The sequence below is a fragment of the Calliphora vicina genome, chromosome 5 (assembly GCF_958450345.1).
Source record: "Calliphora vicina chromosome 5, idCalVici1.1, whole genome shotgun sequence".
NCBI lineage: Eukaryota > Metazoa > Arthropoda > Insecta > Diptera > Calliphoridae > Calliphora > Calliphora vicina.
The window spans coordinates 2070822-2085685 of record NC_088784.1 but is presented as its reverse complement, the minus strand read 5'-3'; the positions used below and the strand labels follow the sequence as shown (position 1 = coordinate 2085685).

Sequence of the window (14864 nt, the reverse complement as noted above, 5' to 3'; positions counted from 1 at the left end):
ACTATTTTCTTCTTAATTTTCTTCATACTTTCTTTAATTCTTTAAACATGTTTCTCTCTATTAATTTCTTCTACATCTTTTGTCGTCGTCGTATTGAAAATCGTAAACGTATTCTTTCATTTTTATTGAGAAAAAAAAGAAAATCTGTTTTTTTTTTTGTTTAAATATTCTCACATATATATTATTTCTCTTATAATGTGAATAATTTGTTTTTATAATTACTTTTTTCTTTAATTTTAGGCCAAACCAGTAAATAAATACTAATGCTATAAAATAAATTGTAATTGTTAACTGAATGAACTGATTGAATTAACGTGATTAAAATGAGAGAAGAATGGTGAGGGCGATACATTGTGAATGAGAGAGAGAGAGAGAGACAGAGAGACAAAACACAAACAAGCAGCTTACAACATTGAAAGAAACAAAAACAAATATCCTCCATTTTGTTTTATCTTAAATTATAAAATTTAAAATAATGATGTAAATTCTCTATAGACTAAACAACAACAAAAAAGAAAACAAAACAACCAACAAAAATATCAAATCACCATTGTTTTTACTGTTAGTTTAGTTTAGATTAGTTCTCTTTCCTAATACAATACATAATAATTGCTTTGCTCTGTTTTTCATTTATAAGTTAATGATGTAAACTGTATAAAAAAAATCATTTAAGATTTTAAAAAACGGAATTGTAACTTATACCTTAAGACAACCAAAACAACAAACAAACCCTCTTAAAAAAAATGAAATTAAATTAAATGAAATGATGTTTTGTGTCACTGTCACGTTTATTCCTGCACTAGTATTTCACTGCTCATAACTGTTTGTGACAACATTTGTTTGTTTTAAGCCTTAAAATTATTTAATTGAAATAATTTCTAAAACAAAGTAAAATAATAATAATATCTACTACCTACTACTACTAATAACAAAACAACAAAAAAAAGATAAAATTGAAACAGTGTGACCATTTTATTTCTACGTTAAAACAATATTGTATTACAATTTAAGCATGTAGAAGAAAAAAACCAACCAACAACCAACCAACCAACATCAAAAATAACATTATTAAATTTTAGTTTTTTCTTTTTTTGTATTAAATTTAAATTTACCGAAAAAAGCGTAACAAAAATTGATTCATACTATCTATCTATGTACTATTATTATTATTTTTTGAAGAAATTTAAACAAAAAAAAAAAAAGAAAAACACAAAGATTTAACATTCTTATAAGAAAAAAGGATATACAATTTTTGTGTTGTTTATACTTTTTTTTAGTTTTTTTCTCTTTTTTTAAACCGTTAACATTGTATTATGCTTTGGGTAGTAATTAATTAGTCTATATGTAATTTAACTTTAATAATTCCTAACTTTTATATTATTTGGCTATTTTATTATTATTATTATTATTTTTATATATACATATACATATTATTTAAAATCTTCCGTTATTATAACTATAAATTCGATAAAAAAGAAAACAAAATAAATCTTAAATAAATAAATAAACATGCCAACAATTGTTGTTAATTGTTTGCCTATGTTTTTAATAATACATAAATACATAATAATGATAATAATGTTGCACATAAAAAAAATAATATACTATACATACAAACAAACAAACAAACATACATACATACATAAATACATAAACAATTTATAAATAGATTTATACCAATATCATTATAATTATAATTATTTAATAATAGTTATAATTTAACTACTCTTAAACTTTCCTTTAATCCTATTTAGTTTATAATTTATATTTTAAAAATCTATATAGACAAATTTACACCAACATCCCTAAAATTGTTAAACAAGAAAACGAAAACAAAAACAAAAAAGCCACATTAAAAATAGTATTTCAAAAATTATGTCTTAGAAGAAAAAACCAACAAACCACAACAAACAAAAAAATGATTAAAGAAGTTTATTATATTAATTGTTAATATAATTGTTTTTTTTTTCTTTCGTTCTATCTTTTAATTACATATTACACATTAGTTTTTTCAATAACTATAAATGACAGCTTAACAAAGTTTTGTAAGATTTATACTGAATCAATAGAACTGTCACATTCATGAAATTTTTATCAGCATAATGCCATTATAAATAGATCTCCTCCTCTACTTACTTATTTGCACCCACAAACATACATCCAGACACATACACACACACACACACATTCACATATAAAATGAAAAATAATCACATTTTTATGATGAATCTAATCTAAGATAACAATAAAGTAATAAATCGAATTGTGTGTTTGTTTTGGCATTCAAAAATTGTAAAATGGAGAAATTATCATTTTCTTTCTACAGCTGTTTTTCCACGCGTCTTTTGTTGTCTCAGAGTTTTGTTACAAATCTCAATTAAAATGTAATTTTATTGTAGGTTCTATATAATAATAATTATAACAATAAAAGTAAAGTAAAATAAATAAAACAAAAAAGAAAATAAATAAATATGCGTATAACAACAATGATAAAAGATAAAAGAAATAAAAATAAGTATACATACATATGATGATGGTAATAATGATAATAAAAACAATATACATACATACAAATATAATTATTCTGAAATATCTTTAACTCTTTGTTACTGGCAGTGATAATTTAAAATTCACAAAAAGTGAAATTAATTATTTATTGAAAAATATGTTAGTTTTAGAATGTACTAAATTAACAACCAAGTCAACAAACAACAAAAAAGATGATTTAACATTGTTGAAAAATTGACAAAATACATTTAGCAAAAATTAGATTTTAGCATAAATTCATTCAAAATTAGATTTTAGTATCATTCAATTGAATACTTCATGGCAAAACACAATTTTTTTTTTGTTTTTTTTTTTTTAAATCTATGAAACCGACCTTTACTGTTCATTATCATTCAATTGAATACTTCAACTAATTTCAAGAGTACCTAGGCATTTTTCTATTAAATTTCAAAATAACTTGTATATCGCTCATTTGCTGCAACAACGTCATAATTAAAAAAAAGTCGTTTCGAGAAAAACAGCTTTGAATGTTTCATGACATTTTACTATTTCTTCAATAAATTTTCAACAAATCATGCATATTTTTCTAATCTGTATATAACCCAAATTTTTACTTGTCAAATATACGAGAAAACATGAATTTTCATTTTGACGTTTACAACGAAAAAACACTCATGCAAAAAATAATTGACTTTTTTTAAAACTGATAAAACTATATGAATGACTAAAAAACGGCGCATATTTTGTATTACTCAGTTCAAAATACCCGGATTTTGAGTTATGACTTTGTTGCAACAAATGAGCGATATGGGCAAAAACACATTCAGCCCAATTATAAATAAAAATTCTCCGGGAGTTTTTCCCTTTTACCATTTTTCCTATTCAAATTCAATGGGAACAAATTCCCGCGGAATTTTTTATTCATAATTGGGCTGATTATTTAAAAAAATCTATGAAACCGACCTTTACTGTTCATTATTTCTTAAGTCTTAATTGGTTCACACACGTCTGATTTACTTGAGCAAGTCTTGAGTTTATAGAAGAATGAGGAATAAAAGAAGAAAATCTTTCCAATCTCCTATCCTCTCTCTTCTATAAACTCAAGACTTGCTCAATTAAACTTGATTTTTCCAATCTCTCATCTATAAACTCAAGATTTGCTCAAACTTGACGTGTGTGAATCAGCACTAAGTGTTTATGATTTTGACAAAATAATTTTATGTTAATGACGCTACTAGCAACAGAATTGCAAACTTTCATAATTCAAGGTTAGTTATAATTTCATAAAGTTGAAAAAAAAAATTTTGCTAATGTACTTTCAAGATTCTTCGTAAAAGTTTTAAAAGTTGAACTCAATAGTAAGCTTATAACTTTTTACTACTTTCTCTTGTGCTATGAAAAAAATCTAGTATGAATTCTTTAAATAAAATTTGAACATTGTGTTTTTGCCCATATATAATGACAATATGACTTAATAGCAGACCGTCTGAAACCCCCAACTGTTTACTTAGATCCCGTTCTATTATACGAATCCGCTCTCTAAACGGAAGTCAGTAGTTGGGTCTTTTACAATCAAATGAATGTGATAACAGACCTTATTAAGTTAGTAGCTATTATGACATGAACATTAAATGCTTTCCGAGTATTTAAAACTAAGAATTTTCATATAGTAAAGTGATTTCATTAAGGGTATAAAAAAGCGGCTTCCCAAACTCGAGTACACTAAATCCTGTGATACTAACTATTTCCCTACGTCAGCTTTAGTTTTTGAACCAATTTAAAGTCTTAACATTTTTGTAAACGTCATAACAACGTATGAGTGTTATTAGTTCCAATTAATATTACTCATACGTTATTATGATAAATGAAAATATGACCGTGTTTGGAATGCAGCATCGTTTTGCATATGATGCTCATTAATGGTTAGTTTGTACTGAGCAAATGCGCAGTACATTGACAAACAATGGATGCTTTCGTAAATGCAGTAAATTTTTACATCACTGATGCAATGACCTGCAAACAGTACAACATTAACGAACGGCCCCAATTGCAATTATTTTGAAAACAAGGGCATTATTGTATGGCAATGCTTGTCCATTCGCAGCATCTGTCAAATTTGTGAAACTTTTTATTTATGATTCTTTACAAAACATTTATGCGTTCATGAATGTCACAAAGTATTGCTTTGCATTACTGCGTTTATGAAGTCGGCCAAGATCTATTCTAGGAAAATCGATTCAACATAAACAATCCAACTGAAGTTACCCAATCAAGTGCAGTGTAATTAATAAACTTTTCAAGTAGCATATTAAAATAATCAGTCCAGCAGGACAAAATGCAGACCATTAAATATTAATGCTTACTAACACACGCGGTTAAATTTTGCTTATGTAATTTCCTATAATGGGAAGTTATTTTTTTTTAAATTTAAATAACTAAATCATAACAGCCATTTAACGCATTCGCATTAGCGGCTTTTTAATTAAAAATTCATGTACATAATTATATAAAAATAAGAAAAGTAAATAAAAACATACTAATAACTATTGTACATACATATGAACAAATTAATTAATAAAAATCTTAGGAACGTGTTAAAAAGTAAATAAAAGTTTCATAATTAAATGTATGTAAAGACATATTTAGCAACAAAAAAAAAAGAAAAAGGTGAACAAGATAAAAATCCTTGTCACTAACTAAATTTATTTAAAGTATTTCTTTAATTATGACTCAAACTCTAAATGACAAAAAAACCTCATGTTTATATCGCTTGTTTAATTTATTTTACAACATTTATAGCAGCAATTCGAATACCGAAGAATCGGCTAAGCCCAGAGTACTGCGCTTTACCTGGTCCATGAAAACAACGTCGCCTTTAATGCCCGATCAAATAATGCAAAAGATAAGAGAGGTGCTAGATCAAAACAACTGTGACTACGAGCAACGTGAAAGGTAATTTATTACATTTAAACTGAACATTTCAATGTTTAGTATAGTATTTAAAATTTAATTTTTAGGAAGGAACAATTTCTTTCAGTTTTGTAACGTTCGTTAGGTTTATTTCTTTATTAATAGCTGATTGGGATTGACTAGATGTATGAAGTGAGCGTAACTCTACAGATAATAGGGAGCTCTGTAGCTCAGATTTTTATACCACACATCGAAATATTCATCGTAAACCTACATTGCCATCGTTTTAAGCATACAATTTTACCTTGGATGGGATATATTTAAAAAATTTGAAATCGGCGAATTTTTTTTAACATACATACATACCTACTAAAAAAAACTTAAAAATTAACGCGTTAAAAATTTTTTTTCACAATCGAACCACAGCATTACAAGATATTTTCTCATTTTTCAAAAATCGAGAATTAAATCGCGAGTTTTTCATAATTAGAAAAATGAATACTGGAAATGGCTCCAAATAGGTCTTTCGTGGAATGAATGATATATATGTATGTAGTCAGATCTGTTTCCAAAACCAACCCTGCAGAGAGAATTGAATTTAACTTGCGTTGCGTCACGTCACGTCACTCATTTAACAACAAACCTCATTTACATAATTTTGCCCTTAAATAGTTTGAAATTTAATTTGCTGTATTGTATTGTATTTTGTATGTCTTTCCATTTCTGTTTGAAGGTTTGTTTTGTGGTGTGTTCATGGCGATCCTAATACTGACTCGTTAGTACAGTGGGAAATAGAAGTTTGTAAGCTACCACGTCTGTCACTAAATGGAGTTCGTTTTAAACGCATTTCTGGTAATTGTTAATTTTATTAATTAAATTTAAAGATAATTTTCTTTTATATTTTATTTTTGTGTTTTTGTCTTTCCTTTCAATATATAGGCACTAGCATAGGTTTCAAAAATATTGCGTCACGTATTGCGTTTGATCTACGTCTGTGATTTTGTCAGGAGAAGGGGAGGAGTCTAAGCAAAAGTAACGAGTCAACTTTTTGAAAGAGACCCCTTACCATCTTTATTCAACTATCCTTTTTCTTCTCATCAAATCACTATATATCCCAGACACATGCACACACACACACATACATACATACGTACACTCCTCCTACATTTTATCCTTTTTACTTCCTCATTTAAATAACAATAGTGCATGCAAGCATAAATTACATACAAATCCATACATAATTACTATACATTGGAGTGTCCCGTTGGACAAAATCTGTAGAAATACCACCCAAACAATGCGATGAGCTAAGACAAAAAATATATACATACATATTAAGTCATCAGTTTCCTACCAGTGATAAAAGATCGAGTCGTTTTTATAAATTTTTGTCGCAGAATTCTCTTCCGATCGAAAGCGGAATTAATTCCGTATTTTGGTTCTTCAGAAAAGTTAACAAAAGACGTTAACATTCAGTTTTCTAAGTGAAATTGGTAAGAATCTGAAGACTTGATAATTTATTATTTTTCCCGTATTCAGTTTATCAATACGTACTGTTTGACTGAAATTCCTACAATATATTCGCAAATGATATATTCATCAGGACACTGCTATAAACATATACAGTTACTGACAATGCAATAAGGTCAAATATATTTATCAATATTCAATATTATGTATAACTTTTTTTAAACTAAATTTTAGGAAAGATCGAAATTATTGCCAATATGACACAAAAATATTCACAACCATTAACTTTTAATATAATTGTCTAAAACCTATGTAGATTGGAAACTTTTCTGTGAAAGACCTAACTCAGTTGTCAAAAAGCTAAGTGGTGTGAATGTATTATTAAGAAACAACTATGTGAAAACCAAAACAACACTAGAATATGTGACTATTTTAAGTAATTGAATAAAATTAGTCATTTCCGCCCTATGTTTATTTCTCTGTGGTCTCAAACATAGAGAAAAGCACATAGCGAGGAAAATAGAAAAAAATTACATATTAAAAAATTTCTTATATGTGAATTTTTGAGTAATTTTTTTGTTTTTGTTTTCACATAGTTGTTTTTACTAATACATTCTCATGACAACTGAGTTAGGTCTTTGACAGGAGTATTTCCGATCTATGTGTGTTTCTCTATGGTCTCAAACACTACAAGTCCTTATTCAAAGTGCACAAAACAATAGCGGTAGCAGTAAATTCTTTAAAATATTTCTCAATTTTCAGTGAAAATATCATTTTTAGTTACAAAATATTGTCACTGAAATTTTTAAGAAATTTTGACAAATTTACTGCTCTCTCTTGAATTTTTGTGTTCGGGACCATGATACAATAATTGTAGGGAAAGTTTTCAATATTTAGCTCTTTAACGTCAAACTTTGATTTTAATGTTATTATATTATTTCTTTTGTTTGACGTTACAAGAATTGTTTAATTGAGAATTTATTTTCTACTGAGTGTACCTTATGTTGTTGTGTCATGTTCGGGACTATATAACGTTGTGAGTTATTCCTTGCGACACATTTACAACAATATGACAGTAATATTTTGTTCGCTGTGACCTAAAAGAAGGCTATCTTTAAAAAATATATATAACCTTATTGATTTGTCTGTAGCTGTAAATATAAATATTAAGAAAGAAATAAATAACAAAATTAATTTGTTAAAATATATAGTATAACAAACATACATAAATTCATACATACATATATACATACATATGTATACTTCTCGTATGTATAGTAATGTGTAAAACAAACAAGATTTTCTAAGAACAAAATAATATATAGTAGTATAAAGTTATAAATGCACAATGGAGAAAAAATATTATTAAAGAAAATATATTAAAATAAAATACAAAATTTAGTGGATTTCATTTAAGCTCATGTACATCATTCTTGCGCACACTTGGCTTGACTTATGTACATACTTACTTATATACATATGTATGTATTAAGTCAGCTATATCAAAATATTTCGATATTGAGATTCTTGAATATGAGCTTATATGAAACTTCTTTATTATTTTAATTGAATAATTATTTAATTGGTATACTTATTTATGTATAATGTAGGTTGCATTAAATGCATTCATATGTATCATATTTTTATTTATGTTCATCCAATATAGCTCTGTATTAAAAAATAAAAAAACATTAGGGTCGCTGTAAGTGCGCCATTTAATACAATATATGACAATTAAATTATGTACTTGACTTGACCAGAGCCGACCCGACGATCTTATCTAATTAAACATCATTTTAATCATTAATAAAGATCAATTGTTTATTATATTTATAGGATTATAAGTTTTTTTTTTACTACATATTAATATTCTTTTATTAATTTATTTTAAATACAGTTTCGTAAATGCTAAGCTAGCCGATTAATCGTTTGTAATATATGATTTTCTGACAGTGTAAATCGCCGTTTTTATCAGTTTTTTTTTTTTTGATTTTCACTGTAGATATAAAACATACGGAGCTGGTAGTTGTTTCTCTGTTTTCTCTATTTAGATTCGAAACAAAACATTTTCGAATTTGAATTGAATTACGGAGTGAGTAGCCACCTTGGTCATCTATTCATTGAATCGTTTTAAACACGAACAATTTATAAATCACAATATTATTGTTTTGAAAAACCTTGGAATAAATTATTCTAAATATCAAACACTTAAAAAACGCCATCAAATTGAATCTTAAAGAAATGTATTTTTTTAATATTCTCTTCATGTAAAATTGTTCGATTGAAAATTGCAGTGAAAGTCTTTTTATACAAAAAGAAATATACATAAATAAATATTTTATAAACTAACTTGAAATTGTTAGAAAACCTTTAAAAATTAACTATTATAAGAGTTTTATTATCCGACCACAAATTATAAAATAAACAACCTGAATTCGTTTAACAAAACTTAACTTTGAAAACAAGTAAATTTTTCGAATTCAGTTTACGGAACAGTAGGGAAAGTCTTATCCATAGAATAAATACATAGAACGGAAGGAGACGGAGGAATGTCAGTGAAAAACATTAAACAAAATTACTCTCTTTTGACACATTCTAATGAATTAGGATTTTGACAACAGACTTAGGTGTTTGCCTCTCAGTTACCTACCTAATTGGATTCGAAAGGAAATCTTCGAATTACAATGAATTTAGCACTCATTTTGGAACATTTTCGTTTTGAGTTACTCGTATACATAAATAAAATTCTAAAACGAAAACAAAATAATATATAGAAGAGAGACATAAATATAACCAACTAGCTGAGCTACAAGTATACATTGGACCTGCCCTAAAACTAACCGAATCCCAAGTCGAAAATGTGAATTTTATTTTTAACAAAATTTGGCGATTTAAGGAATCGTTTTTAGACATTCGAAACAAATAAATTATTCTTTCTAAAAAGACATCAAACACTAATATCGGATAGATATTTTCCCAAACCATATATTCTACGAAAACTACTGTATATTTTAGCTAAATGTCTGTTTATCCAAATATTGGGACATTTCGTATAACTTGGCTATCAATTATTCGGTATTAGTATTTTATATCATATTAGATAATTTTATGCCGAATTTCAAACGACTTTAAAAGAATGTACAATGTACATTTAGTTATCTGCTTATGATTTTAAAATAAATAGTATTTCTAGTATTTAATATAATAAACGACATATTCAACATTATGAACTTAAATAAATACATTCAAGTATATAAATAAAATAAAGGTTTTTGTAATATAAAGAAAATAGTTGAACACACTCACTATTCAAACATACACTATACATATTTCTCCAAAAATAAGAAACCACCATTCTTACTACATCTTCTTTAATACATAATAAAAAAATAAATAAATGTAATCTATTACCATTGGCCAAATGATTTTTAATTTTATTTACGAATATGGAACATATTTAGAACCTGCGGTAAGCTATATTAACATATTTGATTTTCACATATTTATAAATTATTACATAAATGGACCGATTTTCAATATTAACCTATTCGGCACCATAACCGAATTATTGATGTAAAATTCATGTTCGTAAGCTAAGCTATAAGACGGATATCGCTATATCAGAATCCAGAATGATCGATTATAATTGAAAATCTAATTTTGAATAGGAATGGTATGTAAAATAGTTCATTAACGTGGTATCAACAAATTTGTGACGTTAAAACTTAAGTTTTCTAACTCTGCCTGAAAACTGTTTCATAGGCTGATTTGCCACCACAAATCTCATACAGTTTTTTATGAAATATAAGCAAAGCAGTAATTTTTTTTAAATTTGGTTAACATATTTCTTTTTAAATATAACTGCATGTGTGACATAGTTTCTTAACTTCACTAATAATATACTTTAGTGAAGTTCACTAAAATTAGTGAACTTCACTAAAAATATATATAATAATGCTTATTTCACTATCACTAAACGAAGATTTAGTGCAAAAATCTGCAATAAAAAAAAACTGCATTAAACATACTATCACTAAATTTTCAAAAATGAGTGGTCATGAAATTGTTGAATCCAAATTTGAAAAATAAAAATTTTAAATATTTTTTTGTTATTTTTAATGAAGTATTAGTTTTAAGTTTTAAATTAGTGTACAGAAATAAACTTAAACCATTTTGAACTTAAAAATTTAGTGCACAATTTGAAGTTGCACTCAAATTAGTGCTGAAAAAAAAGTTGCAATAAACTGATGATTGCATTTCTTTAAATCAACTAATTTAATTTTGAGTGCAACATTTTTTAACTCACTAAATATGAACAAAATGATTGCACTAATTTTGCACTATTACTAAGTATTAGTGCAAACTGCAAAATTAATACACTACCTCCATCTATGATGTGTTATTTTAAAATCAAGAGGTTGACAACACTGAACACAATAAAATTATAAATGTTTTCATACTAGGTGGCAGCACGAAGAAATCAGGCTAATTCCTTTATTTTTGACATTTGCTGTTGCGGCGAATTATTTTTTATGTATGGAGTTTGACGTTTGCCATAGAATACAGCTGTGAACAGTTGTTTAGTTGTGGTCACTAAATGTTGTGATGATAGATACTGATAACACGAAAAGGAAGTGATTTTTGTTGTTGCTGAAAGTAAATATTTAAAAATGTTGGTGTGGAAGTATAAATAAATGGTTGCTTCTCTATGTATATATATAATTTGGCCATTAAAAGAAGCAACTAAAATTTAGTTACTAAATCAATATGATTAATAAATTTGCGCTCATACGCAATGAGTGTCAACAAAATATATATGTTATATTATTAATATCAGCCATTGTATTAAGTGGTCTGTCTGTGTATAATGTTATCTACAAATCTCAGCGTTTAAAAAGTGATTTGAGAAACTTTAACCGGATATCATTGGATTTTAACGACATCACAGAGGTGAGATTGCCCGAAAGCGCTGATAGATCAAAGGTGCGTCGCTCAAATTGTTCGATATGGACTTGTGTGGACCCATATCGATGTGGGCACGATCGGATTAGCATTTATGTTTACCCCTTAGTGGAGTACGCTGATGCGAGTTCTGGTGTGGAAGCCGCCCCGTTAACGCAGGAATTTTACCAAATATTGCGTACCATAGTCAAGAGTCCATATTACACCTCAAACCCTAATCAGGCATGCCTGTTTGTACCGAGTATCGATTTGATAAATCAAAATAGTGTAAACATTGATTTGGTAAATAGGGCACTGGCTTCGTTAGAATACTGGAATGATGGCCAAAATCACGTGTTGTTCAATATGCTAGCTGGATCTTATCCCACGTTCAACACTGTTATTGATGTAAACACGGACAATGCTATGGTTGTGGGAGCTGGTTTTGATTCATGGTCGTATAGACGAGGCTTTGATGTTTCTATTCCAGTCTGGAGTCCGTTGTTGCGAAATCACCCAACTGCTCGAAGTACACCATCAGGGGAATATTCATTAGTGGTAACGCAACTTAATATTTTACCAAAACTATTGTGGACAATACGAAGTGTATTGGATGAGTATCCAACTGACATTTTATTGCTGCAACAGTGCGGTGATAAAGCAATCCGTACTGAACGTTGTTTAGCGGGTAGTAATGAGAATAAATTCGAATATCCTGAAGTTTTATCAAAAGGTACATTCTGTTTATTGGGGGTTGGCGTAAGACTAGGACAACCGGACCTATTGGAAATGTTGGCTTTTAACTGTATTCCAATAATTGTAGTTGACAGCTACATTTTACCATTTGAAGACGTGATTGATTGGTCGTTGGCATCCATAAGGATACGCGAACCAGATTTACACCTGATAATGGAAAGAATTAAGCGTTTATCGTTGGACAAAATCGAAGAGATGAAGCGTCAGGGACGTCTACTGTACAACAACTACTTTAACGGAATTCGAGCTCTGACACTAACAACATTAGAATACTTGCAATCCCGAATGTTTCCGCACAATGAACGAAATAGAAAGCATTGGAACTTTGTGGATAGCTCGAATGGAGTTGCACTAAATCCACTATTTTTGTCGCGTGTTGTAAGTCGTTCAGATGGATTTACCGCTGTTATTTTGACGTATGATCGTGTAGAAAGTCTTTTCATATTGATAGAAAAGTTGTCTTTAGTACCTTCATTGCATGCGATACTTGTCATCTGGAATAATCAACAAAAATCGCCGCCATTACGTAAGTAACTTGTATTTATGTATATTGACATATTCTGTGTATTAACATGTTTTTTTTTTTTTTGTATTATATTTTAGTATCAAGTTTCCCAGCCATTTCTAGACCAATAAAGATTATACAAACCCGTAATAACAGACTTTCAAATCGTTTTTTCCCATACAAGGATATAGAAACGGAAGCGATATTGACAATTGATGATGACATTAACATGTTAACAGACGATGAAGTAGAATTTGGGTAAGAAAAATTACTCACACTTACAATTTGTTAAAAATATCTAATTGTTTTTTATTACAGCTACGAAGTGTGGCGTGAATTTCCTGATAGAATTGTGGGCTTTCCTAGTCGATTGCATGTATGGGAAAATTTAACTTCTCATTGGCGTTATGAGTCCGAATGGACAAATCAAATTTCTATGGTACTAACAGGTGCAGCATTTCACCACAAATATTGGAGTCATATGTATACACATCGCATGCCAGATGTTATAAGGGAGATTGTAGATAGTCGCATGAACTGTGAGGATATTGCAATGAATTTCTTGGTATCTAATGTCACCAATAAGCCACCAATAAAAGTAACGCCTCGAAAAAAATTTAAATGCCCCGAATGCGCTAATAATGAAATGTTATCTGCCGATTTAAATCATATGCGCGAACGGTCAAGATGTATTGATGAATTCTCACATATCTATGGTCGAATGCCACTACGTACTGTAGAATTTAGAGCGGATCCTGTCTTATTTAAAGACAATTTCCCAGAAAAGTTAAAAAGATTCAGTGATATGGGTACCCTATAAAGGGTATCATTATACATAATAAATACATATGTATAAATAACTTAAATTTAAGTGATTGATAAATACAAATACATATAAACGAATGCATTCAAAGCACTCACGCTTTTGAACCCAGTATAAAAAATATTAAAAACAATGAAATTCATTATAAAATATACTTTTAAGTTACCTTAAGTGAAACATTTTGAGTTTGAGGCTTCAAATGTTAGAAAAAGTTCAAGAATCATAAAAAATACACTTCTTTGTAATAAAATAACGTAGCTACATATTTATATTTAGTACATTCTTAAGTTTAAGTTTTATCTGTTACTCTGAATGCTTAGCATAAAATATTATTTGCCAACTTCACTAAACACTCAAATGCTATGTTTAATAGTTTTCTATTTCATTTGCATTCCCAATTAAGGTTTATTTTATGTTTCTTATATTTCTATTGTAAAAATATATATGGCCCAAGGGTTCGATTATTTAAATAAAGAATGACATATTAATGTATGCGATAGTTAACTTTTCTCCTTTACTCTATTCAAAAAAATGTTCGAATTCGAAAATGTATCGCCTCTTTTTATGCCATTTCGCGATTTTGTGAAATTCAGCACACATTAGCAAATATCAGAAAACAGGGGGGTTATTATGTAATTCGATTCGAAACGAAACACTTTCGAAATACAATGTATAAAGCATACAAATTCGAACGAATTTCTTTTCGAAATGAGTTACATAATAACCCCCCAGGTGATTAGTTTATATGAGAAATTAAAAAAAAAATGTATTAAAACTTAAAAAAGGCAATTCTAATTTGAATTTTGGACAACAAATAAAGTTAAGGTAAAAACGAAAATTTCAAAACCTAAAGATCTTTTATAGTATAAGATAACTGATTGCTCTATAACAAAGTAACATGCATTAAAATATGTCCATATTTATTCAAATCAAGACCTCTACAAAATGTTG

General features: G+C 28.1%; 2 protein-coding genes across 12 annotated transcripts in view; both read left to right on the top strand.

Annotated features, from left to right (window-relative positions):
• Nucleotides 1–10310, top strand: part of LOC135959600 (serine/threonine-protein kinase MARK2) — a 45277-nt gene extending 34967 nt beyond the window's left edge. For 7 of the 11 annotated variants that reach the window (XM_065510576.1, XM_065510574.1, XM_065510571.1 and 4 more), the window contains 3 exons: nucleotides 5308–5460; nucleotides 6152–6270; nucleotides 6358–10310. In XM_065510576.1, coding sequence (XP_065366648.1) covers nucleotides 5308–5460; nucleotides 6152–6270; nucleotides 6358–6416 — 331 coding nt within the window. In that variant the 3' untranslated portion in view covers nucleotides 6417–10310. Of the gene's footprint in view, nucleotides 1–240; nucleotides 1957–5307; nucleotides 5461–6151; nucleotides 6271–6357 lie in introns of those variants that run through there. The other 4 variants (XM_065510575.1, XM_065510580.1, XM_065510568.1 and 1 more) reach the window with 2 other exon arrangements.
• Nucleotides 10311–11522: 1212 nt separating this feature from the next.
• On the top strand, nucleotides 11523–14417 carry sotv (exostosin glycosyltransferase sotv). Its single transcript, XM_065511757.1, has 3 exons — nucleotides 11523–13111; nucleotides 13189–13348; nucleotides 13409–14417. Exons 1-3 carry the CDS (start codon nucleotides 11656–11658, stop codon nucleotides 13908–13910), a joined length of 2118 nt encoding a protein of 705 aa, XP_065367829.1. The 5' UTR covers nucleotides 11523–11655; the 3' UTR covers nucleotides 13911–14417.
• The last annotated feature ends 447 nt before the right edge of the window (nucleotides 14418–14864 follow it).

Excerpts from the sequence above, each read along its gene's own strand:
- sotv (XM_065511757.1), top strand. The coding sequence starts at position 11,656 with ATGATTAATAAATTTGCGCTCATACGCAATGAGTGTCAACAAAATATA. Across the intron at positions 13,112-13,188 it reads ACAAAAATCGCCGCCATTAC|TATCAAGTTTCCCAGCCATT; the intron begins GTAAGTAACTTG and ends ATTATATTTTAG. Across the intron at positions 13,349-13,408 it reads GACGATGAAGTAGAATTTGG|CTACGAAGTGTGGCGTGAAT; the intron begins GTAAGAAAAATT and ends TTTTTATTACAG.